Source organism: Pogona vitticeps, chromosome 15, assembly GCF_051106095.1.
Source record: "Pogona vitticeps strain Pit_001003342236 chromosome 15, PviZW2.1, whole genome shotgun sequence".
Classification (NCBI taxonomy): domain Eukaryota; kingdom Metazoa; phylum Chordata; class Lepidosauria; order Squamata; family Agamidae; genus Pogona; species Pogona vitticeps.
The window spans coordinates 3,881,184-3,906,771 of record NC_135797.1 but is presented as its reverse complement, the minus strand read 5'-3'; the positions used below and the strand labels follow the sequence as shown (position 1 = coordinate 3,906,771).

Here is a 25,588-nt window from a genome sequence, read left to right as displayed (position 1 = left end):
TAACGCCATCTCTCTGCTTTTATTAAGAAAAAGTACTTGCTTGACAGCTGGACATCTCCCAAATCATCAGGATTTCTCCGGCCACAAGGGTGAAATGGAAGAGATTTCCCAGCGCATCATCTTACTCGTCTATTCTCAGATGATGGCATATAGGTTATTTCCATGTGCAACCTGATACACGCATGTACATACACGCAGATCAGCTGGGGGAACCCGGTGCCCCCACTTACCCAGTGCAAAGACTCTTCTCTCCCCCCCCCCCGTTTTTCCCAGAATGCTTTGGGTCCAGAGTCCAGCGCAGGCCAGAGAAGTCAAGATGGTGGCACTTTAGCCCGGCTCTCAGTGCAACGTCCGCCCTTGGGACAGAAGGGTCCGGCTTTGACGAGGCCACAGAGGGGCCTCTCCCCCCCCCCCAGAATCCACAGTCGACGCTAGCAAAGCAAGTGGCGGGGAGGGACTGGCATCATCCTCAGCCTCATAGCACCCCCTGCCGTCTTCCTCCCCCTGCCCTGCCTCGAATGAAGCACGGCAGGCCTAAACACATTCCAGTCTTGTGCCTTCAGCCAGCCCGGATTAGATTTCGTGGACGTGTGTTGAAGATCCGGTCGCTGTGGGAGGCGGAGGTGGCGCAGGCCTGGGGGGGGGGGGGGAAGCAGAAGAAAGGAACAACCATCAGGATCCACACACCCCCATCCTCAAGACTTTTGGAGGCTGCTTCTGTGACTTCCCCTTGAAATAATTTTCCTACAAAAAATGTGTTTTTAAAACTGGATAAGCTCCCTCGCGCCCTCTAGTGGTCATTCTTTTTTTAAAAAAAAATTGGGAGGTGATTTGGTCTCGATGCCTTGAATAAAGGACAAAGAGACTGTCCCCCCACCCCAAGAATTAGCATTCTTAGGTTGAGTCGTCCTGAGTCATCCGAAGGTCTGGTCTACCAGTATGTGGAATGGGTAATCTAGGAGCCAGGTTTCCCAGAGGCCCAGTTTTTTTAATTCAAGTAGACCAGGCCTGCATTGAGCATTATAGACTGGAGGCTTGAGTAGGTGATCTGTTATACAATAATGTACAGTGGTGCCTTGCTTAATGAGGATAATCCGTTCCAGCGAAATCGCTGTACAGCAAAATTCTCGTTAAGCGAAATAAAAAATCCAGTTGAAATGCATTGAAAACCCCTTCAATGCGTTCCAATGGGCTGAAAACTCACCACCCAGCAAAGATCCTCCATAGAGGCGGCCATTTTCGGTGCCTGTATAGCGAGGAATCCACACAAAAACACAGCAGGGAGCCATTTTACACAGCAGGCGGCTATTTTGAAGCCGCCGATCAGGTGTTTTGAAATCGTCGTAATGCGAAGAATCGGTTCCCGAAGCAGGGAACCTATCGTCACAAAGCGGATTTTTGCCATTAAAACATCGTTTTGCAATCACAAAAGCAATCGCAAAACAGTCATCGTATAGCGGTTTCGTTGTTTAACGGAGCAATCGTTAAGCAAGGCACCACTTTATTAATGTATATCTAGACTAAAGACTGGTACGACAAGGGAAATCTGAAGAATCTATTCTGGGTTCTTTCTGTGCCACTTTCCATGTTGCTGGCTTCTGCCTTGCAGCATGATGATGGGGATGATGGGAGTTGTGATACAACAACAACTGAACACCCACAGGTTCCTCTGTGTGCTGCATCTCTCTTGACATCCATTGAGCACATCTGGAAGAGAAAGAACCCCCACCCCTCCTCCTTCCTCACCTTGATGGTAGCATCTGGACACGGGGGTCATAGCAGGGGAGGACGGACGGCTCGGCCCGGAGAGGATCCGACGGGAGTGGCTTCCGGGGAGGAGGGGGCTTGGCGGGACTGGGGGCCTACGCGGAAAACGGGATGAAGTTTAGGTGGATATATGGAGACCAGAAATCAAATTAAATCGAATCTTTACTACATTGTACTACATTGCCCCAAATCCCCAGCCCACCGGGGAGTAGGGGGATTGTGGGAGTCGTAGTCCAAAATGATCACCCGGGGCGACCCATCAAGACCTCTCACAGCCAAGTCCACCGACCTCCCGCTTCCCTCCCTTGCCCCGCTCCCCAAAACAGAGTCCCCCACCCTCTCTGAAACGCCATTAGCCCCCCCCCCACGGCTGGGACGGCCACCCCCCCAGGCGCGTTACCTGAGCCTTTTTAGGAATGGGGTCGGCAGGCAACGGCCGAGTAGGGGGCGCGGGCCTGTCTTGGAGCAAGGCCTGGCAGAAAGAAGAAGGATAGCAACAGATAATTCATGCTTGGGGGGGGGGAGAGCCGGAGAAGAGGGGCGGCCGGGGGTTTGTGTGTGCCTGGGCCGTAGGGCCTCCTTCAAAGGCACATGGGCTACGTTATAGTTTAAGTGGGAGAGAGCGGTTGAATCCACATCCGAGTTACATATCTCCCCTTGTTCTGATCCGTTGCATTTTCGGCCCAAATGGAGAGCAATCACATCTTTAAAAAAAAACTCAACTTCCCAGTTATCATGCTTCAGTGGGGGATACTAGGACCTATAGTCTATTTTTTTAAAAAAGGTCCTGTATTTGAGTCCTCCCATCATGTCATCGTGCAGGGGAAGAGACATGCAAGAGGGTTCCAGGAAGGTGTTAAGAGGCACACACGCCCCCCCATTCCCTCCTTCCCCCCCTCCGGGACCGGACGAGGTTACCTGTCGGCCCTTGGGAACTGGGTCCGGAGGTAGTGGCTTCGAGGGCGGATCGGGCCGCGGGGCTCCCGGGGGAGCAGGCTGCTGGAGTGAGAAAGGAGACCCACCGGGAAACAGAGAAAGAGAGAGACAGGGAGACAGAGGGGGGGGCGGTTATCGTTCGGGGCGTCTGGCATGCTGGGGGCAGAAGTGGCACACTTGGGCGCATGCAATCGTGCAGCAGAAAAGGACAGTGGGAAAGAGAAAGAGGGAAAGAGAGAGAGAGAGATCAAGAGGCGGCCCCGGGTTCAATACCTGCCCAGGTAGGGTCCAGCGTGGACCCTGGTTCCACTTTTCAAATTCAAGGATCTGGAGGCTGAACGCACTTGGTGGCTTTCCCCTGAGTTCTCTGCCAAGGAGAGACCTGGCCAATGGGCTGGGGGATTCTGGGAGTCGTAGTCCGAAAGACCTCTCCCCCCCCACACACCCATGCTCTGCTTTCATCTAAATCCTGGCTAGCCTGTGCACGCTCTTGCATCAGGATTTGATAGCTTCTGCTTTTACAAAGGCATTAACAGGGACCCAAAAAGTAACTTTTCAAAGCCGTTTTTGAGTTTTACAGGGACATTTTTGTTTTTCCTAACTACAAGTCCCATTAACCACTGGTTTTCCATAATTGCAGCCCAGGACGCAGCCTCTAGAGGGAGCTAAGGAGTAACAGCACGATGGCTAGAAGCTCCACCCCCTCCATCCTTCACCACACCCACCATCGCCCATAGCAACTGTCCCTAAGCCCCGCCTCCCCATCAGAAGCCACCCAGGCCACGCCCTTCAGTCACCCAAAGGAGCAGACCCATCACCCACAGCAGAGGTCAAGAAATGCACCACGGTGAATGGCTATGGCAACACACACACACACACACACACACACACACACACACACACACACACACACAGAGCCTCTACAGAAACACAGAAACACACAATTTACTTATCTGGAAATGTTACACAGATTACAATTCCCATCATCCCCCACCCATATGAGCAACACAGATTATTTTTTTTGGGGGGGGGGTGCTATTTTTCTGAATCAAAAAAAAAAGGTAACTTTCCCAAACTGTCCACACAAAACACAACACGCACAAAGATAGATGCAGACAAATCTGCTTTTACGTCGATAAATACACCCAAATACCACTCCTCCAACGGCAACCCAGACTCGATATTGGATTTCACGGGCGCCGAGTTCGAATTTTGCAAAAAAAAAAAATCAAACTGGAGGGGTGGGGGAAACATTCCTTGGAAAACAACATTTGAGAACAAGTTGGGCGTGTAGACAGTCGCTCCTCTGATTTCTCCTGATTTATTTGGAGAACATGACCTCCCAAAATAAAAACCCTGATCAACGTGTAACACCAAGGACAGGGGTTGGAGGGAAGGAGCCCAGTTTCCACCACTTAAAAATTGACCTCCTGTATATTTAGGAACGGGTGTCGGCCCCCATTTCAAAGCATCTCTGCCTGCGTTTGTCTCCGGATTTTGCTCCGCACTTGACATCGATGATGTTCCACCCCCTTCCTTTCGGGACAGCGCCGGACCGCCGGTAGGTCCCGGAGAGGAAGGGGTGGGTTGGCCTGGATTGGGGGGGCAGCCCTTCCTTGACACCCACCCCACTGACCTTCATGAGCGGCATCTGCTGAAGTTCGGTGGTCTGCCTCCACTTGGGGGGCTGAGGACGCTCCGGGGGAGCCCGGCTGTAACTTTGCGGTTCCGGCTGCGTGATCCTGGCGGATGAAACAGAACCGGATCAGTCCAGCCCTTGTACGCAGGGAGGCAGCGGAGTGGAGCAGAAAGAGAGAGTTCTCCACCAGAACTTGGAAAAGCCTAGAGGTACTGTACTAGAGAACTCTAAAGATGATTAAAGGTGTTCATTTACGACCATTAGGTTCCACTTCCACCCTAAGCCCGGCTTCAAAATACAGTGGTGCCTCGCTTAGTGATGTTAATCCGTGCAGCAAAAATCGCTGCTAAGCAATAACATCGCTAAGAGATTTTTAAAAGCCCATAGAAACGCATTAAAACGTGTTTAATGCGTTCCTATGGGCTTAAAAACTAAACTTAAGTGAAAATCCTCCATAAGGGCGGCCATTTTCGGTGCCTCTAAAGTGAGGCAAAACAGCGGGCGGCCATTTTTTCCCCAGCGGCCATTTTGGAACCGCCAATCAGCTGGCCACCAATGGGGGCTTTGCGATGATCACTTCCCCGCGATCATCGCAAAGCGAATTTTCCCCATAGGAAACATCGCAAAGCGAACGCTATTGCGATCGCAAAAACACATCGCTAAGCGATTTCAACGTAAAATGGAGCGATCGCTAAGCGAGGCACCACTGTATAGTGCCCTTTGCCTGGTGTTTCCCAAATCCATAAACCTAGCAGAAAAATCTGAATTTCTCCCGAGAGCAAGGCTGTGTAAGTGTGTATTTAGGACAGAGCGCTCACTCCCCCCCCGAAGACTATAACACCCATCATCCTCTGAGCCACCAGGTTGCCGGCCTGACAGGAAGAACAGCAGAGTTGTCATCTTTTTTTTAAAAGCCACTTCTCTAAAGTTTGATTTGGAACACGGGGTATAAAAGCTCGGATCCTGCAAACCACGGGGGCCACCTCTTCAGACGTCTTCCTTCTGCCTTAAGAGATTAGGTTTGGTTTCAAATGACATTTGTATTTCATGTCCTTAAAAATCTTCTGCTGTAGTTTTTGGGGGTATGACTCTTTGCACCAAACTACAAATCCCATCATTCTTCAGGAGGAGAACCCCTGCATTTCAAGTGGCATCAAGCCGCCGGAGCTTCACGTCTGCGTCCCACTGCTTAGGTTTTCAGAAACAACAAAACCCATCGTGTTCTCCCCAGCCCGGCCCGTTTTAATGGGATATCTGCCCGTCTGTCTACCGGGGACCCTACGGTCTTGTGCTTGGAGTATATTTAACTGCTGATCTTGTGGCTTTAAAGATCTGTCCGACTCTTGGGGGGATTTTTTAAATCTGGGTTAGCAACAGCCCTGCTCTCAGTCAATTCTACCCACAATAAGAGGTAAAAGGAAAGGGGAGAGGGGAATGAATCAATTTTTGAAAGGCAAGAGAAAACCTGAACAGAGAAAACCAGAAATCACCATTCAGAAACCAAGATTAAACCAATAACAGAAAAGGAAACACCAATTTATCTGCTGAGGCGGGGAGAATCCAATATATACCGTATTTTTCTGTGTATAAGACGCCCCCATGTATAAGACGCCCCCCACTTTTCTAACCCAAAATTAAGAAATCTAAGTGGGGCTTAGCAAGTGCAGGGGAAAAGAGATCAAAGCGCTGCAGGATCGCTTTGATCCCTGCTTTCCCCTCCACTTGTTTTTGTTCTCTCTTCAGCTTACTTCCGTTTATAAGACGACCCTCAATTTTTAGTCGAAAGATTTTAGACAAAATTATAGTCTTATACATGGAGAAAATTACGGTAGATATTTAAAGCGCTCAGCTACTCCGGAAGCAACTGTGTGTTACCCTCTTTGTTCAGCTGGGTGGAAGAATCGCACCCGAGTCTCTGCCTCGGCACTGTGGGATGAGGGGAGCAAAGTTAGGTTGGCAGCACAGGACATAATGATGATGGGTTTTTTGTTTTCCCAGAGAGGTTCCCTGTAAGGAAGGAAGCCAGGGTCGGGGAGAACACTCGCAATCCGATTCCTGGCAGCCTCAAAAAGACCACGAATACATACACGAAGTTATAAGGTGACTTTATCTTTTGCTCTAATGGGGGCGGGGGCCTTTTTGATGGGACACCCATGGAAAGCAGGACCAAAACGCCCGAGTCTCTGATGGGGGAGATCGTTCTGATGAGACCCCCCCATGGAAAGGAGGACAAGGGAGGGCCCAGCAAAGAGAGACTTACCTATATTGGCAACTGGTGCCCTTACTAAACTGGCACAGCCGTTTGTAAAGTCCGATCCGCTTGGCGAAGCACAAGCCGAGGGCGAGCACCAGGAGAAGCAGGAGGGCGGTCAGTAAGATGGCGGTCGAGGTGCCTCTGCCTGCTGGGAACGAAAAGCAAGAGGAGAAGGCCGCGGGTTATTTCGTACCAGGCTGTCCCGCCTTTGGAAGGCCACCACGACCTTTTTGTTTCAGCGTCTCATCACAAACCAGGCCATTGTTCACAGCCTGCTTCGAACATCCCACAGAGGACACAGGGCTAAGAATTAACTCCCCCCCCCGGGGGGGGATTCTTGTCTGCCCGCTCGCCTATAATCAATCTACATCTGAGCGAGGGCCAAATTCCTGCCCCTCCAGAAGTGGCTGGACGACCATTCCCACCACCCTTCTCCACCACTCATGTTGGTGATCACAAACTCACGTTGTTGTGCAAAACAACAGATGGAGGCCCCCCCCCCACGAGACGCCAGCCCTTCATTTAGTACCAAAAAAAATCAGGCAGTTTTGAAGGGCCTGGGAGGGGGAGCATTCCCCCCCCGGTTCCTCATAAAACTGTCGCTTTTTAAACATTCTTTTTTTAAAAAAAACCCCAAAAATTACATTCTGTGGGAGATGCAAGGGGTTATACGTCAGGTAGCCTCAGCCCATTAGGTTCTGCTCAGAAAAAGCACAGTGGTACCTCCGTTTACGATTTTAATGTTTTATCCGGGACATTTTGTATTGTGAAAAATTTGCAAACGGAAACACAGTTTCCCGTAGGTACGCATGTGCAGGGGGCGGCGCTATAAACCTCCCAGGAGCAACGCATGCTGGGAAAATTTGCTTTGTATTGCGAAAAAAATATTCGCAAACCGAGACATTATTTTCAACGGATTTTCATTCGTAAACCAAAAATTACATTAACCAAGGTGTTTGTAAACCGAGGGAACACTGTACTGGGACCGTAATCTCTTGCAGCTCCCATGCACCTTAGCTCTGCTCATCTATGTCCCTTGCTTTCTTTACAGGGCCAAAACAATGGCCAGTGTCTGAATTTGTTAGATGTACGAACATCGATCAGACTTTCCTTTCTTGATTAAAGCCCCCAGAAAGGGAATTTCTGCAGACTTCTGGGAGTTGTATTCCCCAGATGCAGAAAAAAACAAAACTAATCTGAAGCTCTAAACCTGCAAGTGGGGTAGCATCTAGTATCTTGAAGAGCTGTAAAGTTTGGACCCAAATCTGGTGCAGGTTCGATGCCCCTGCAAAATCGGAGTCAACCGCCTCCAGTGGGCTGCCTGAAAAACGGTCCAATCCTTAACTTCTCCTGGAATAATGGAACTGCCTAGAGGTTCCTTTGGAGAAGATAAATCTCCCAGACTTCTCTAGCTTCATTTTTAGCAGTGTTTTGGGGAGATCTGCCACCTAGTGACTGAAAACGGAATGGCACACATCAAATAGATTTTAATTAATGAAAAGTCAACCCGTGGCGTGTATCTCCAAGACCCCCTTAGTATTCACGCCCAGTTTCAGATGCTTAGGCTTCATCGCCTTGAAAGGACAGGCAAATAATGGCCCACAATTCCGTTGATTATTAGAGAAAATTCTTGGGAGATTTTTCCAGCTAGGTAGAAATGTTTTCAACCAAGTAAATCAACAGATGCTGGCAGTTTCATGGTTCCTGTGTAGTACATTAAATGACTTGGGAAGGTTTCCGTAGTCACAACAAACAGCTCCAAAATAATTTGGAGGGCCTTTCCACATTCTGATCGGGAAAGGAGAAAGAGACACACCTGATGCGAGGCAGGTGCGCAGGTGTTTCCCGCACGGACAGCATGCGTGAGCAGAAGGCGCTCTGTAGGTAGAACTTGATGGGAACAGAGTTCCCACCTGCTAGAAGTAATTACGTCCCTTGTTTGCACTTAAATGTGATGTCCCCCACCTTCTCCAATAATAAAAGAGGATATGCACCACTTCGGTGTCTCAAAGCCTGGAGGTGCATGGAAAAAAATACGTTATAATTAGCAATGTTATCTGTAATAGTTAACTTTTGCTTGCATTTAGTATTATTATTATTACAGTGGTGCCTCGCTTTACGATTGCCCCGCATTACGATGAATCTGCTTTACGACAATCTTTTTGTGATCGCTGTTTTCTAGGACGGATTCCTCGCTATACAGGCAGAGAAAATGGCCGGCGTATGGAGAATCTTCGTTGGACTGTGAATTTTAAGCCCATTGGAACACATTGAAAGGTTTTCAATGAGTTTCAATGGCTTTTTATTTTCGCTTTATGATGTTTTCGCTTAACAGCGATTTTCCTGGAACAGAGGCACCACTGTACTATTATTATTTTTTTGAAAGAACACAGTGGCTAAAATCCAACCGTTTGCTGCAGGCCTCTCCCATCAGTAGACATTGGAGGAGTCAGCTCTTCCTTAAGTTCCACTGAATCAATAGGTCTACTCTAGTTGCGGCTTATGACTGGCTTTTAGCCAATGGCTGGTAACAGCCTTACCTTTTTAATGTCACTTGTTCCCTCCTAACGCTGCTGTCGAGGATCCTGGAAACGGACACTTGTGAGCTAGCTTATACTACATATATTAAAGTAACTATTTCCAAAAAGCATTTCTAAAAAGTAACAACAAAAGCTTCACATTAAGGCACTACAGGTCGTGGTGACATTTTTTGAAATAGAGTAAGACCTCTGTATCGGCGAGGGATTGGTTTCACAAGCTGCGGTGGATGCCTGAAACCGTGGATACGGGGAAACCCTGTACACAACACGCAAAGATCACAAGGGGACTGGACAAAGGCCACAAGGAGTAACCCTTGTATGTTGTATATAGGATACGACTTATGTGTGGATAAATGAAACAGCGGATAACGATCCCGCAGATACAGGGGTCCTACTGTAATGCAGTGTCTAGCACCACACACTCCTCACATCTGTCTCCATCCCACCCACCCCACCCCATCACCTACCTTGCTCCTTAGCAGGGGGGCCGCTGTCCATGCTCCCCCCACCTCCACTGCTCTGGCAGTCGGGGGGTGCCCACCCCGGTTCGCAGTGGCAATGCCCCTTGTTGTTGCATACCTACAGTGGGGTGTGAGAGAAGGAAAAAGGAAAACTTGAGGGGGTTGTCGAGAAAGACCACAGCAACAATATTGCGCAAAAAAACAGGAAAAGCCAGACTTGCAAGCGAGCGAACGGCCTGAATCTCGCTGAGCGAATTCGCAAGTTTTGGTCCCTTCCTAGCAGGGAAGAGTTCCCGGTGCAGTGCTCAGGGGGCGTGCGTGCATGCTCCAAAATTCAGAATGCACATGCACACGCCAAAGGCTTTGGGCTGATATATTTGGGGCGAAATGGGTCCAAAATTCAACATAGTTTTGCTTAAGTCCAGGCCACTTCTCATTTTATTTTTGGCAAGCTTCTAGCTCTCAGGAAAGCAGGAAAACAAGACGCAAACATGTCTAAATACATCTACCGAATAGCTCAGAAGTTGAGGTCTCTGGCTGGAGAGGATGATCCAGAGGGCCCCCTTCCAGCTCTGCCGTTCTAAGATGCTGATGATCATGATGATTCAGGCAGGGCAGAATTAGTTTAGGGAGGTAAAATAAATGCTGTTTTCGCATTTTGTTGAGTTTACACCATTTACACTGGCTTATGGAGACATGACATCTTTGGTTCGTTAAACTAGTCATACGGACCGTCTGACTTTCCTCAAGATGGTCTCCTGTGCCCTAGCCCTCGATGCATAGGGGGAAATAAAGGCTCAGAGATGGAAACATTACTTTTTTTTAAAAAGTAACTGAATGTAACTACTTTTTTTAAAAAGCAACTGAAACTAATTAAATTTTTAAAAAGTAACTGAAATTAATTATTTTTAAAGTAACAAACTAATTATTTTTTACAAAAAGTAACTGAAACTAATTATTTTTAAAGTAACTAAAATCCTCCAACCAGCAAGAGCAGGGATATTTCACCATCCCTTGCTCTCACTCACTGCATGCGAAGTCTTAGTGTTGGCACTGTGCAATAAATGCCCTCCGCCTGCTTACCCCATGGCCGTTGCACTGGCACCCCGGCAGTTTCAAAGAGGAAAGATCCTGACACTTTTTCTCCACGCAGATCTGCACAAGGGGGGTAAAATGGCATTTAGAGAGCGCCCAACGGATGTATGTACCAGCAAAGAAAGCAGAAGAATGTAGAAAACCCGCACCTGCTAGTTATAAAAACTGCGCTATGCTTTGCTTGCCTGCAGTTTTTTCTCAGGAGCAAGCACAGAAATGAACTATGCTTTGGAGGCCTGAAAGCTGTCATCAAGGGATGGGTCTTGCTACTGAGAAACCACGATAGTCACCATGTCTAAAAACTTGCAGATAGCTTCCTTCCATGCACAAATGAGCTGTGCTTTGCATACCAAAGAGATGTACGGAGGTTCATTGTGAACAGACATGCACTGAATCGAGCTGTGCTTTGCCTGCCTGAAAGACGTCGTCTGGCGCTTTCTTCTGAGCAGAAATGCCTGGAATTCAAGCTACGCTTTGCCTGCCTGAAAGCTGCCTACAGAACTCCGTTCCAAGAAGACATGCGTAGAGCGTGAGCTGTGCTTTGCATGCCTGCAAAGTGCTCCAAACTCTATCCAACACAAAGCCTACTCACCTTGTTCGGCCCGCAAGTGGTCCCCGGCAACACCAGGGCCAGATCCAGGACATCATCCGCTGGAGCCGGAGTCTTATGCGGGCAGCCGGGCTCCCTCGATTGCCGATTTTGTTTTCTGGCACTAGCGCCACTTCCCTGGCATTGGAGTTGTCCGCACCAGACGTCACTGCCAGAAAGGGATTTCGCTGTTACTCGGCTGGCTGCTTTAAACCCTCCGCACCAAGCTGCTAGTCCTCAAGGGTGTGTCTCCAAAAGCAATCTTTCTCAGCTTTTAATCAGATCACCTTAATCAACCTGGATCACAAGACCATTCACTTTGGATTGGCAAGTATATAACAACCTCGGAGAACAATTAGAGGACCAAAGAAGTAAGGCTGAAGTTCAAAACAGAAGCAAACTCTGCTGGATGGCTCAGTGGTGTCGGTCGCCGAGGTCACGAGTTCAAATCCCCCACTGGGCCTCCTTGACAGGGGCTGGGCTGGATGATCTATCGGGCCCCTTCTGATCTGCAGTTCTAACACTCATTATTCTTATTTTAAAAACACCAGGCACAGTCAATCAAAATTATAAAAACGTTGAGAATCAATCAATCAATCAATCAATCAATCAATCAATCAATCAATCAATCAATCAATCAATCAATCAATCAATCAGGCTCAAGAGTCAAGGTCTTGTGAAGAGTATGTGTAAGAAAAGGAGAGAGAGAACTCTTACTTTTTGGCACAGGAGATATAAGAACCGTTCGCTCTTCGCCCACAATTTCCATCTGGGTTCCCTCTACTGTTCAGAGAGGCCACACAGGCGTCAGAGACGGGGACCGAACCTATCGAGAGGAGAGAGAGAAAGAGAGAGATTATCCAGACCAACTCCACCTTGCCATGATGATTGGTCATCTCTGCAGCAGAGGAGAGCAGCTTTATTTCTCTTTTTATAGATGCATGCAAAGCAAAGCGCACGCATGCAAAGCACAGCGCACACAAAGTGCAGCGCATGCATGCAAAGCGCAGCTCAATTTTATACACGTGTGCTCTCTGAGTTTTGGGCACTTCAGTGCCCAGAATTCCAGACTGCCCCCTTGGGAAATTCTGAGAAGATATCTGGGCTGTGCGAGAGAGGGTCTTTTCCATAGCCCCAAAAAGCACCAATTTGAACACCTCGAACTCAAAGTACGGCCCACCTTTCTGCCTGCAGAATCCACTTTTCTTGAAACAGCGTCCTCCCCACGGGTGGGGAAAGCTGCTTTTGCTTGCTCCACTCACTGGCTGTGTACCCCCAAAGTGGATGAGCCGAGATCAAGGACCACATACGGCCCCATTGAGGCTGCTTTTCCGCCTTTCCCCTACCTTCTTGCTTGCCGACACCAAAAAAGGGGGAACGGCTGATCTCAAAAGCATGACGAGGACCCGTTTTTCACCTCTTAAACAAGATCCAGGCGTGAGCTGCAGTTTGTTCAACATCCCCGAGGGACCCATTTTACAGAAACGGAAAAGAACATTGAGCCATTTCCCGGGCGTGGACGTGTGCCTCTTGGCTCGCTGGTCGGTTTCGCCCAAACGGTGCACGCGAGCCGTCCAAACCAACCAGCCTGGCTTGGTTTTTTTTTTTACCTGGGCCCCAGAGTTCTTCGCACTGCCTTCCGTAGGTGGGGCAGGTGCCGCCGTAACAGGTGGCGTTGCCCCCCTCGCACGAGGTCCCGTCCTGCTTGTGGACGTTGGCCGGGCAGCGGGCCGAGACGCCGTCGCAGTATTCCGGCAGGTCGCACTCGCTCCGGGATGGGCGGCAGGCAAAACCAGCGCTGCGGAGCTAAGAGCGGGAAGGTGGGCAGAGAAGAAAGTCGTGAGAGGTAGACCAAACCTCCAGACTTCCAGGTAAGAGGTGGAGGGTTGATCTGGTGGGCACCCCACATTCTTGGCTTGGTTATTCCCCCCCTCCATGATGGCCCTTCCAGGTGGCTTTACCTTACACTCGTGGCAGCAAGCATCCCTGGTGGCACACTGGGCTCCCGGCATCAGACGGCACGTGCTGGCGTTACAACAAGGATCCGTACACTCCTGACGCCGGTAAAACAGAAGGGGGGGGGGAAACGGCGTCAAGGAAGGGAAATGGGGTTAAGCTGAAAGCCCAAAAACTGGACTGTACTTCACGCTCCCTGCTCTTACAGGAAATTCAAAACCAGAGGGCGGATGTGTGCTACAGAGTTGTATCTGCTCCCTGCCCCTTTTATGGCCCCAGCCAGATGGGATCTGTAGTCCGGGAAGGGGCTCTGCATCCTCAGCTAGAAAGCCCCAGGGCCGTCCCCTGGGTGAGAGGTGGGGGCTTTGAAACAGCCCTTCCAGCCACGGGCAACAAGATCGTAGAGGGCCGAGTCGTGGAAAATAAAGCAGTCCCCAGCTGCGATAAGTCGGCGTCGTGCCGACACATTGATAGCGATGGCTGGGTGGGTTAAGAAAAGTGGGTTAGGTCCTCCATAGCCGCTAATGGGGATGGCCGTATATTGTGTCCAGGCGCGAGGAAGGAAGACCTTTGTTCCTTGCTTGCTGGGGGATTCTGAATGGGAAAAGGACGTCTGAGCCCATGTTCCACTCATGCGCTCCCCACTGGGTCTTACAGCCAGTGCCGTGGGGAGAGAGCCTTCGACTCACAAGGCCTTTACATTGACCCCGCATGGTTGTCCGTTTGGCTTGCCCCAGATCTAGCGCGCACCTTCCTACCACGCTGCAGTGAGATGAGCAAAAACGAGGCAGGCTCGCTCTCAACACCGAAGGGCGGGTGGTTCACGCCTGCTTCTATGTTACCTACCGGTGGTAAAATAATTAACCCCCTACTGTAAACCTTTTACTCGGAGGGAACACCTCTCCCATCCATGTGTATCCCACGAGGGCTCTCTGCGCTTGCCCCAAGGAGCCTCTGAACCCCAAAAGCAGGTGGCCAGGGAGGGAGGCAGGAGGAGAGAAAGAGAGAGGCGTTCCTTCGTACCAGCCGCAAGCCACAGTCACACTCCTCTTCGGCTTCCACCAGGTTGTTCCCACAGTGCGATCCCACAAGGCGGCTCGGCTCCGGCACGTCCCAAAGGCACCCGATCCGGTCCCTTTGGAGAACTTGGGCCACCTTCCGGTGGGTGCAGCTGCTAAAACTGAGTCCGGGGGTGATCCTGGAAGGAGGAGCGAAAAAGATTCGAGGCCATTATTTGCTCTCCTATTGTCACCTGCCTCTTGATGGGCAAAAGGCAGCACCTGTCCTTCTTCCCCTCCCACCTGGTCAGCACAACAGCCCAGTGAGGTAGGCCTGGGGTGCGCCTGGCCCAAAGCCTCCTGCCCCGGAAGCAATTCAGAGATGATGATGCCGTGCTGCACACGGGGCTGGACTAGAGGACCTCTAAGGGGGTCCCAGATCAAATCAAGCCTGAACTCTCTCGGGAGGCAAAACTGCTGGAACTGAGGCTGTCCTGATTTGGGGCACCTCATGAGGAAGGCAGGATACTCGAGAGAAGACAATAAGGTTTGGAAAGGTGGGAGGCAGCAGGAAAAGAGGAAGGCCAAAGATGAGATGGACGGACTGCTTAAAGGAAGCCACCGGAGTGAGTTTGCAAGAGCTGAGCTGTTGACAACGACAGGAGATTTTGGAGATCACTTGTTCATGAGGAGACTTGACAGCCCGTAAGAACAACATCGTAGTCCAACCTTGAATTCTATGGTCTTAGCCATTCACTCTGCACACCCTCTGAAACAGACACAGAGAGAGAGAGAGAGAGAGGGACTCACCCTGTCAGGGGTTCCATGATGCAGCTGCGCCCGGGCGGCAGGTTGGGGCTGGATCCGTCGCACCCGCAGCCGGCCCCATCGTGGTCGAAGCCGAGGTTGTGGCCCAGCTGGTGGGACACGGTGGAAGCCATCACCAGGGGGCTGACCGAGTGGTCCTGAAAGAGAGAAAGAGAGAAAGAGAGAAAGAAAGAAAGAAAGAAAGAAAGAAAGAAAGAAAGAAAGAAAGAAAGAAAGAAAGAAAGAAAGAAAGAAAGAAAGAAAGAGGCTGAGAAGAGCAACGGTGCTTGACCATCATTCGGACTACAACTCCCATCATTCACCAGTCCGCATGCAAAGACGCCAGGAGCCACTCACCATGCTGACACCCCCCGAGCGCCTGGAGCAAATGGATCCCTGCGTGGACGCACCAATGATGCCCTCGGTGAACGGGGCGCCCCTACCAGGAGAGAGAAAAGAAAAGCAGAGATATATATAGAAGCTCTTAGCCAGGTGTGGCCGACCTTCAAGGGATGGAAAGCCAATTTTTCTCCCTCATCATCACCAAAAGCTGCCCCCGACAAACTTACGAATAGACTGAAACTTACAAATCTTTAGGTGAAGGATTTGGGCGGGGGGAGCGCGTTAATTTGGCTTAAAGAAATATGGTAGTCATGTGGTTTTGGGGTCAGTGATTGTGTAGTCTCAGGGAAAACTTTTGATCAGTTTTAAAACTTTATCCTGCACCCACCTGCCCTTGAGCTGGCAGCCGCTCACAGCCACTAGCCACGGCGGTTGTGGATTTATTCTGATTTTTTTTGGTATTTCTTTCCATCTGAAATAGCACTAGATTAGAACGACAGATAGAAAAAAAATCAGGACAGGTCTGAAATTGACTAGGCTTGTCAAGGCCCAGGACACCCAGCCAAGACTGAACCTGCCCAGATGTTTTGACTAGGACAGCAGTTCTAGGCTGGTGAAAGAGGGATATGTACACACACACACACACACACACACACACACACACAGAGGAAGGAGTGTGTGTGTGTGTGTGTGTGTGTATGGAAGGGGCACCAGTGAGTGTCAAAGCCCACAGACAGAATTAATAACAACAGAAGTGTTCACACATGCCAAAACAATGCAAAATAAATTGATTTGACATCTAAAATAAACAACCCTCTGGTGGAAGCATAAAATACCTCACTTTCGCTCTCAATAACACGATTCCCCATCAAAACCATCCGTGTTTCCATGTGCATTGTGTAGTTGCCGTTTTAAAAACTGATTTAAAACTTGATCAACCCAACCCAGATATATTTTCCCCCCTGTGTGACCATGTTCTGAGTCTTCGAAGGACTGCATCTTAGCTTAGAGAAAACACAGAAGTGCGAGCTGGTGCAGGAGACGATCTCGTTGCTCATCAGAAAGTCTGGGCACTTAGCTTTGAGAGCCTGAATTTGATCTCGCCACCAGCACCATTGTGGTTCTTGGTCTTTTGGTGGCAACCCCTCAACCTCACTGGGTTGCTTACATGATGAGCTGGACACTGTCGTGGGGCATCCGGGGAAGGAGATCCGTCTGCCTCCAGCGAAGAAACCGCTCCAGCACCTCCTGAGGAGACCCGTCCGTGGGCACGCGATCCCGGTCACTCCAGATTTCCACACCCACCAGCGCCACCCGAAGGCCCAGCGTGCGATAAAACTGGGGAAACCGGAGGGAAAAGGATAACAAGAGCAGGTTTAGAAGGAAGGAAGGAAGGAAGGAATAAATATTGAATAAATATTTATTTATTTGATTAGCATCCAATGTTTTCCCCAAGCATTGGATGCAGGACGGCTTATAATGAAAAAAAATTAAAAATGCATAAATAAAGCCTTCGAAAATCAACGCAACATTTTCACACACTTGTATAAACAAAATGCACGGCCCCCGTCCCGTTATAAATGACTGTCCCCATTAGGTTATTCCACGACCACTTCCCTCATCCCAATGGGTCGGTCTAACCGTGAATGTCTACCTGAAAAAAATATCAAGAGTCGGGTAGTTCCAAGGTTACACTAAAAAGGGGGAGGCTGTGGTGGGGGGAACGTCAAGGCTACTCACCCCATCCATATAGTTGGCAATTTCAGACATCCGGGTCTCGATCCGTTCCAGGTCAGGATCCAGCCTGAACTGGAAGGAACAAGAAAAACGAATCAAAGGCAGAAAAGTTCGGGCAAGAGAGCCACGGATGCGTATGTGCGTGACAGAGAGAGAGAGAGAGGTAAATATTAGAAATATTTATTAGTTATTTTTTTTCAGTTCTCTCAACAACCCGTCTCTCCTCCGGTAAAGTTCCCTTTCCTGCTTTCATCCTTAGAACACCCTTGCGAGGTAGGGCAGGCCCGAAACACTCAAGAAGGGTTCGGCACTGACCGACGCATGGACGGCTTCTGCTCTAACCACTACTCCCCACTTCCCTCTCCGATCGGGTCCGCCACGGATGGAACGAGAACACCCAGCTGGCATCTGCAACGCGGGAGCTAGAAGAGGGAGGTAGGAGACAGCAACCGAACACCCCGCAGGGGGAGAGCTAGCAGCTCAGGATTTAGAGGTCGGAAATGGGCTCCTTGTTTTGTTTTGTTTTAATGGGGTGCTCGTCAACTTGAAAGCTTTGCTGGGAAGCTACGAGGAGGGTTGCAGGGGATGCGAAGAAGCAACCGCCCAAGTCGGGATGGGGGGAAGGAGACCGCTCACCTCAGCCTGGTCGGCAACCATCACCAGCTCCACGTATCCGGCCTCTGACGTTGCATCTCGCTTTGCCTGGGAAGTGGGAAAGACAATGTTGTTTGTTGAAAACACCAGAGACGAGAGTCAGGCGTCAAAGCCGGAGAAATGACGGTCAACCAGGAAAGCTTGCGGACAAAAAATATATAATTTGGGATCTTCCACGTCTTAAACGGACGCTCCAATCCCCATGGTCCTCTCATCTCTCTTCACTATGTGAGATTATTATCTCTCTCGCTCTCGCTCTTTTAAACGAAAAAGAAAGGAACTTGACAGGCGATGGTGGAACTCTTAGAGGTATGGGAAATAAAGCTCCCGGAGGCAGGAGCAGTCTACCTCTGAATGACCGCTCCCCAGAAGAGACTATGAGCTTCTCAGAGGAATCGAAATGGTTGCGTTTTGTACATTGGGTACTGGACTACAGGTCTCTCCAGATCTCACAGGACACGTCTGACTTTCTCTGCCTCCCTCAACATCTCGGCCGCCGTCTGAAGGCGGACACCCTTCCGGCACGTCCTGTTTCGAACCCCCATCCCATCCAGCCAGCCGGACCTTCCTATTCAAAAACTCCATTCCGTTCCCTCTCTTCCTTATCCACACGTATCGTAGCCAGCCAGCCCTCCTTAATCCCCTTTTCATCTATTTCTTTATCTATTTAACAACCTTTCTACACCGTTTTGCCTTCAACCCTGCCAGACCCCTTTTCCGGGCCAAACATAAGGAAACCAGGAGCTAAAACACAAGAAAAACGAAACAAGAAAAGCAGCTTAAAATCCCTTTTGGGGTTTTCTGACAAATGTTACTGTTCGGTTTTGCTTTTGGAAACGATCTCGGAGGGAAAAGCTCAGGGCTGGATGGATCAATGGTTAGATCCATACTTACCCTACGGTGTAACGTTGGTCCAGATTCTGCCTGCAGGCGAAGCTGTTCAGGGTGTGGGAAAAGTACCCTGCAGCCTCCCGTCTCTTGCTTCAGGGAATCGAGTCTGTAAGCGCTTGTCGTTCCTCCGTTGACGGGTTCGAGGACGTACCTCCTTCCCTCGGATATGGCCAGAAGACCCCTGAAGTGGGGGAGGGGAGGAAGGAAAGGAGAGATCTCAGGCCACCAAAACAGCACGGATAATCCGAGAAACACATCCCCCCCCAATCTGGAATGCCCTAAGAGGTTGAATTACAACCCCCATCATCCCCGGCCAGCGCAAGACTGGCACCAGTTTGGAACGATGGGTGTCGTACTCCCGGCGCATCTGGGGCCGGTTAGAGGAGACGGCGGCTGGAAGCGGTTTTAGGAAACCAGAACGAGAGACAGCGGCTTCTGCTGATGTCCTTTGACTACAAAGCCCATCATCTCAGAGAAATCAGCCGGGGAGGATGGGCTGAGTGGGTCAAAATGCCGGGAGAGTCCCTGTTGCTTGTTCTCCTCTTTTAGAAGGGCAGGGATTCCCGTCAGAGCTTAAAAAGGTCAATTGCATAAACGGAGGCAGAAGGTGAGAGATCATAAAGGGCAAATTTTGGTTGGACATGAGATGCTTCTGGGGGCCCAAATCATGTTCTGGCCGTGGACTGATTAACCACAGAGGTTGGGGAGGGGTAGACTGGATGACCTCCAGAAGTCCCGCCAATCTTGCAGTTTTCCAGATTTCCCAAGCAAAGAACGGATACCGAAGAGACCGACTTTCCACCACCCAGCACCACCTTCCAGGGAAATCGGATCATAGGTCCCATTATCCTGGAAATAATGGGTGTTGTAGTCCACAGGTGGGCAGCGGCGTTTCGTCTCAGGATTCATGCCCTTCTCCCCAGCGGCCCCAATGTCCCAGGTTCTGTTCGTACCTTAATCCGGAGCAAACACAAATATGGGCCCAGGAATCATGATAGCCACGGATGTCACCCCGATAACAGCAGTCGCGCTAAAAGAGGAGAAGAAATTGGCACAGTTACTAGCCCTTCCCAAGTAGTTAGTGGTATAGTTGTGTTTTGGGGGTGGTGGAATGCTACTTTATAATGATCTAGAAGTAACTGAAAGTTATTTTTCAGTTACTTTTTTAAAAAATCAGAATATTGCAGGCTACTATCTGCAATGCAGAACATGTCCAGGCAAGTAAGGTTCCCTCTCCTATGTTGCTGAAAAGTAACTAAAAGACCTAGTAATAGTTTTGTTTTACACAAAGCCACATAAAACATTCTAAACTGCAATACAATGTAGCAAAAATACAGCACTTTTTGCTATATTGTATATATATAATGTAGCAAATTATATATAATGTATATAATATATATATACTTTTTGCTATGAACGTATATATATATATATAGCACAAGGCAGGAAATCAGAAAATGTAAATCACAGGATACAGTAAACTATCAAACTTTTAGGTACAAAAGACACACCAAAACATAATAAACCACAACAAGGCCGGATTAACCACAAAACATAACCAGGAGAAACTCCAAACCACAATAAAAGATGATGTAACAACCCAACAGACGATACATCAGAAAATAAAAAATAAAATAAAAGGTGACTTAAAATCAGTTGCCACTCATATTTACAACAGCCCTTTGGTGCAAGGTCAGGAGGAACATGGCGCCACCTTCCTCAGCTGGCTGGACTACGATGCCCATCAGCCCCATATGCCCAGACTGCTGGGAAATGTAGCCCAAGAGAACATCAGTTGGAGGTGGGGGTGGGGTGTTCATGTTTCCGAAAAGAGAACACGGCACAACAATGCTGGTGGACTACATATCCCATCGAGTCCTCTCTGTAGCCAGGGGATGATGGGTGTCAAGAGTCCGAAGCCCTCCGGGCCCACGCCATTTGCTCATCGACACTATAGCTTCCCCCCCCCCCCTTGTTCGCGCAGTCTCTCCTGCATCTTGGCTGTCTCCCAGCTGGAAAGGGCGCGAAGACCCGGGAGCATCTCCAAGCCACCCAATCGCTCCCCCGGGAGGTGCCCGCCCGCCCGCCTGGTACGAGGGGAGGAAATCGATGCCCACCTCTGCGCTGCCCGAGGGACGGGTCACCCTCGTCCCGTTGGGAAGGTAATAGACGAGAACCTGGGCGCCGGCCAGCAGTTCCCTGCAAGCGAGAGAAAAAGGGGGATCAGCGGCAGCATCGCCACGGAGGAGGAAAGTGGCTGCACGGGGCCGGACTACAACACCCATCCTCCCCAGCTAGAGGCAGGGGGCGATGGGACCTGAAATCCTGGGCCGTCCCTGCTCGGAGACTAGACACCGGGCGGAAGCATCGATTGGGTGAATCTGGATGGCTGTTCCTGGAACGGGTGTGAGGAACCTAACCCCCACCCCTCTCCGAGGCTGTTGCATGTGGAAGATGGGAGCTGGAGTCCTACGCAGCCGCAGCCTGTCTCCCCACCTGAAACCACCCCTGGATTTCACCCCAGCCACCCTCAACTTACCGGTTCTGTAGCAAATCCAGGGTGAGGGCATCTCCTTCCAGCTCCAAAAGCATCTGCAGCTGAGCAGGGAACCCCGCTCGCCCCTGGGGGGGGGGGGGAAACAAATCAGGAATCAACATAAGACCCTTTAAAAAATTATAGAGTTTCCTCCCCACATCCATGGCGGGGGGGAAGCAGCACTCCTTGGCCCCCAAATGGCTAGCCATATTTATCTGCATCAGATCAGCTGGTGCATTTGGAGGGTCAAGCCAATTTTGACTTCTGGTGACCCTTTTTCAAGGTTTTATATTACTCCAAAGTGCTTTACCCTCCCCTTCCTCTAGAGGCGCTGTGGGACGGTGCCGCTTGGCCCAAGGCTCCCCAGGCTGGCTCTTTTCCACAGTGTCGGGAATCGAACTCCCAACCTCTGGCTCCACAGACGGAGATTTAAACCACTGAGCTATCCAGCCAGCTACTCACCCGGGTGCCACCCTGGAAATCCATTTGTGGCCGGGATTAATCATGAAAAGGAAAGGGGAGTCATGGAATGAGGACCGAACAGGGCTGATTTCGGTCCCCGAGGACAGGCTCTGTGTTCGAGCACCACTCCAGACTCTTCCAAAGCCCAGCTGGGCGTCAGGGTCAAAGACAAGCCAGGGGAAGCCCCTCGCAGCCAGGAAGCGCCGCTCCCTGGTTAGCTCATTGTCCGTGGGGCGCGTGAAAGGCGGCGAGGTTGGGGGGGGGTGGGAGAGCAACCCGTACAGTAAAGAAAGGTGTCTGCTTCTCCACCCCGCACCCACGTCTCCATCATCCTGCACCACTCCCAATACTTCCTGCCCAACAGTAATACACGGAAATGCTTCTGAGACTCTCAGCATCCGTGGGTCATGGGGAAGCGAGGCTCAAAGCCAGAGCGTTGGGGTGGGGGGTGGTTTGGGAAAGATGAGGTCATTCGGCCAGCCCGCCTTGAAGCCATCACGGTGGGGGGGGGCGGCCGCTCCTTTCTCCCAGCCCACCGAAAAATTTCGAAGTCACAGGAGATGCTTACCAGCGCCGCTTCCGTCAAGCTGACGGGCCGGCTGCCCTTTACGATCCTCGGCTGGACAGGCCACGAGCAGAGTTGGTCCCCCCAGGGCGGCTGCCGGGCACGGCCGTCTGAAACCGAACAGCCACAAAAGAAATGTAAAATTCCCACCCTCCGACGTGCCCTTCATTGACCCATTTTATGCCCGATGCATACCGTTGCCATCATGGCCTGGCAAAGATGATTGTTTTGGATAACCAGGCCCAGCATGCCCCAGAAAAGGAGGGTCACAGGCTGGGGGATTAGGGGTCTCGTAGTTTTTATTGATTTATTTCAAAGCTCTGACTGGCCAAGATGCCCTGTTGAAACTGGAGAGAAACCGAGAGGTCGGGCGTTCAGGCTCAAGATTTTGCATGCTAGCTGTTCAAGGTCTGGATTCGAATCCCTGCGTAATCTACCCCATTGAGGGTCTTTTTATCCTCGCCTTTGGTGACTATATGGCAGGCAGGTACAAAGTGGTTCTTTGCCTGCGGGAGAAGAGCTGTACCTGTTGAACCGAGCAGATGAGGGAGAGTTTCGTTCCTTTTCAGTTCCGATACAAAGCGGTCAAATTTTCTTTGCGTTCCAGCTAGAAAGAGCTTGAGATTTGATTCAACGCGGAGGCAGGAGAACACTGGAGCAGATGGACGCGGCTCTCCAAAGGAAGAAAACATCTCAAGTTTCTAGCCCCTGTGGAGGTCTCTGAAGCCCGTACAGTTGGAGAACTTCACAGGGGCTAGAAACTTGAGATGTTTTCTTCATTTGGCACCAGGATCCAATATGCGGCAAGCTTTTTTCTTCTTCTATTCTAAGAAACTTGTGCTTTTTCCCCCTTTTTATTCTAGTATTGAAAAAAAAGAGGAGTTCCTTATTTGTGGTTTTCTGCTGACTAACCACTCAACTGGGCTCCTCGGAAGCATCAAGATTGAGCCTTCACACAAACAGGCTTAAAAGCTTAAATGGTGTAGGGAAGTTGACAACCGGGGTGGGGGGGTGAGCTTAGGGGGAGGGAAAAATAGACTTAGCAGTGCAAGTCAATGCAACGTTTAAGCGAACAAGCGCAGTGCTGTACCCTCTAGCTAGCAGGTGGCCTGAGCGCTACTGTGCCGGGGATGATGGGAATCGTAATCCAAGGGAACCCCTGGAGCCACAGATTCTCTGCTCTGTGGCAGAAAAATGGGCAGATATATTTCTAGATGCGTGCTTCTAGGTTGGGAGTTCAATTCCCCCCACTGGGCCTCCTTGAACGAGGATGGGACTCCATGGTCCATAGACTCCCTATAATAATAATAATAATAATAATAATAATAATAATAATAATAATAATAATAATAATAATAATAATAATAATAATAATAATAATAATATTATTATTATTATTATTATTATTATTATTATTATTATTATTATTATTATTATTGGTCCGTTTGGCCCAGTATTGGCTTATATTGACTGGAAGCAGCCTCTGGTGTTTTAGACCCGATTATCTACTTACTAGACCTCATGTCAGAGACCAGGGTGGTCTCCCATCCATATACTAACCTGGCCTGACCTTGCTTAGCTTCCCATGTTCTCTGGAAGGCGGTGTGGGGGGAACCTGGCTGGCCTGGAGAGAGGAGGGGGGGGAGACTACAAATCCTATCACTCACGTCCCTCTTGGCTGGGAGGCAGATGGGCGTTGTAGTCCAAAGCACCCCCCATGGGTGTCATGGTTCGTAGAATCCTGAAAACGCCCTTCCCCTTGGGGAAGCCGCCGACGGATCGATCCCCAGGGCGCACGAAAGCTGAACCTGATGGACCACCCGCCTACCTAACAAGGCTGTTGTTCGCAAGGGCCTTCCCAGAAGGGGGGGGAGAGGAAAAACTCCCGCCGCTCGAAACCCGCGAGGCGAAGCCGGCCCAGGTCCTTTAAACCCCCCCCCCCAAGGAACGTCACGGGATTGGCGGGCGCGCCAAACTGCGTAACGTGTGAAGGCGGCCCTCTTGCGTGTCCCCGCTTCTGGAGTGGAGGGGTGGGTGGGAAACCGAGGCTGAGGAGAGACTCACCCGCACGCTGGGTCGTCTGGGACACCGATCCGGAGCCCCCTGCCCCGAGGCAGCCGCAGGAAGCGCAGAGGAGCGCGGCCACCCTCAGCAGCTCCATCCCCGAGGCGCGGCGCTCCGTGCGCCCTGGGCGCACCGCCGGCTTTGGCGAGGGCTCTCCGCGTCCTTGGGGAGGGGGGGCGCCCGGGAAGGGGGTGCCTGGCGCGGGAGGGGGGCAGCCCGGGGGCGATCGAGGCTGGGGCGGCCGCCGACGCCGCTGTTTCTGGGAGCCGAAGCAGGTTGGCTTCGGAGCGACGCGCTAAATCCCTCCCCGGCGGAGGCGGCCGCTGCGGGATCTCCCTCCTCCTCCTCCCTGCCCGTCCGCCCGCCCTTCCTCCGCCGGCCTCGCAGTGCCGCACAGCTGCCGGCCCCGCCCGAGAACGGGAACTTCCTGCCCGGCCCGACCTTCGTTCGGCCTCCGAGGAGCTGCCAAGTCCCGGCCCCGAAAACCAGGGCGCGCCGCTTCCCGGCCGGGCCCCTGCCTCGCCGCGCCCCCGCGGAGGGCGCTCTCCAGGCGGGGGGTGAGCCGGTGACACCACCCGGCTGGCACTGCCCAAGGGCAGCGGAGAGAGAAGCGAGGCAGCTGGAGCCGGGGGTGGGGGGGCGGAGAGAACAAGCACCTTCGGGAATAATCTCCTTTTCCTTTGCCCACCCCCACCTCCCCCGGCTTGGCATTTCGCCTCCGAGGCATTTCTAGAGACGACCTCTGGCGAGCCCTCCCTGCGTTCTCTAAAAAGCGATCAGAAATGTAGTTCCAAGCCCTTCCTTCAGGGGGCGCTCTTGGGAACCCTGTGGTGCTCCCCCAGGGCCGCCGCTACCACCACCCCGCCAGGTGGGATTCGATCTCGCAACCTTGTGGCTAATGGTAGAGCAGCTTTCTCCGAGTTTCATCTGATACATCAGAACCGCGGGGAATGGGTGCAAGCTACTTCCGCGGATGCGGAAAAACGCGGAAGAATGGGACCGTTAGGCGTTGCACCGGCTCCGCCTGCCTCTAGCGGCCGGTTATGGTAAATACACCCTGGAAATCTGTATGTATCGCTAAGATTTCTTATTTAGTATTCTCTGATAAGTGAATCAGCAGAAATATGATCCTGCAGGTTGGGGCCACCTGTGTTTTTCAGCTCCAGGGGCCCAAATCGCTCCACGAATCTTGGGCACGGCGCTCCCTACATTTTCAGGAGGGGGTCGACCCCCTTGCCTCAGGCAGCAAAATGCCTTGGGCGGCCCCAGGGAAAACACGATCCAAGAGTACCAGA

The 25,588-nt window shown here is 51.0% G+C and overlaps 1 protein-coding gene across 9 annotated transcripts; it reads right to left on the bottom strand.

The window, feature by feature from the left end:
* Positions 1 to 24,723, bottom strand: ADAM15 (ADAM metallopeptidase domain 15). Of its 9 annotated transcripts, none has more exons than XM_072983858.2 (25): positions 24,294 to 24,723; positions 22,233 to 22,339; positions 21,206 to 21,288; positions 20,784 to 20,865; positions 19,620 to 19,696; positions 18,670 to 18,847; positions 17,758 to 17,823; positions 17,125 to 17,193; positions 16,553 to 16,722; positions 15,400 to 15,481; positions 15,046 to 15,200; positions 14,261 to 14,435; positions 13,243 to 13,335; positions 12,892 to 13,087; positions 11,999 to 12,107; positions 11,285 to 11,450; positions 10,681 to 10,752; positions 9,604 to 9,715; positions 6,603 to 6,741; positions 6,218 to 6,268; positions 4,340 to 4,445; positions 2,686 to 2,766; positions 2,168 to 2,239; positions 1,747 to 1,862; positions 1 to 634 (listed from the first exon to the last, which is right to left on the bottom strand). In XM_072983858.2, the coding sequence occupies exons 1-25, from the start codon at positions 24,388 to 24,390 to the stop codon at positions 574 to 576; spliced, it is 2,715 nt and encodes a 904-aa protein (XP_072839959.2). In that variant the 5' UTR covers positions 24,391 to 24,723; the 3' UTR covers positions 1 to 573. The 9 variants fall into 9 exon arrangements, with proteins under 9 accessions (XP_072839959.2, XP_072839957.2, XP_072839958.2 ...); XM_072983856.2 differs by having other exon boundaries at positions 6,603 to 6,744; positions 24,294 to 24,720; XM_072983857.2 differs by having other exon boundaries at positions 2,686 to 2,763; positions 6,603 to 6,744; positions 24,294 to 24,720.
* Between the last annotated feature and the right edge of the window lie 865 nt (positions 24,724 to 25,588).

Bases quoted from the DNA above. Each gene is read 5' to 3' on its own strand.
- ADAM15 (XM_072983856.2), bottom strand. From the start codon at position 24,390: ATGGAGCTGCTGAGGGTGGCCGCGCTCCTCTGCGCTTCCTGCGGCTGC. The intron at 21,289-22,232 runs GTAAGCATCTCC...CCCCCCCCCCAG, and splicing joins GCTTGACGGAAGCGGCGCTG to GGGCGAGCGGGGTTCCCTGC. The intron at 6,745-9,603 runs GTAGGTGATGGG...TTTCGTTCCCAG, and splicing joins CCCCCCTGCTAAGGAGCAAG to CAGGCAGAGGCACCTCGACC.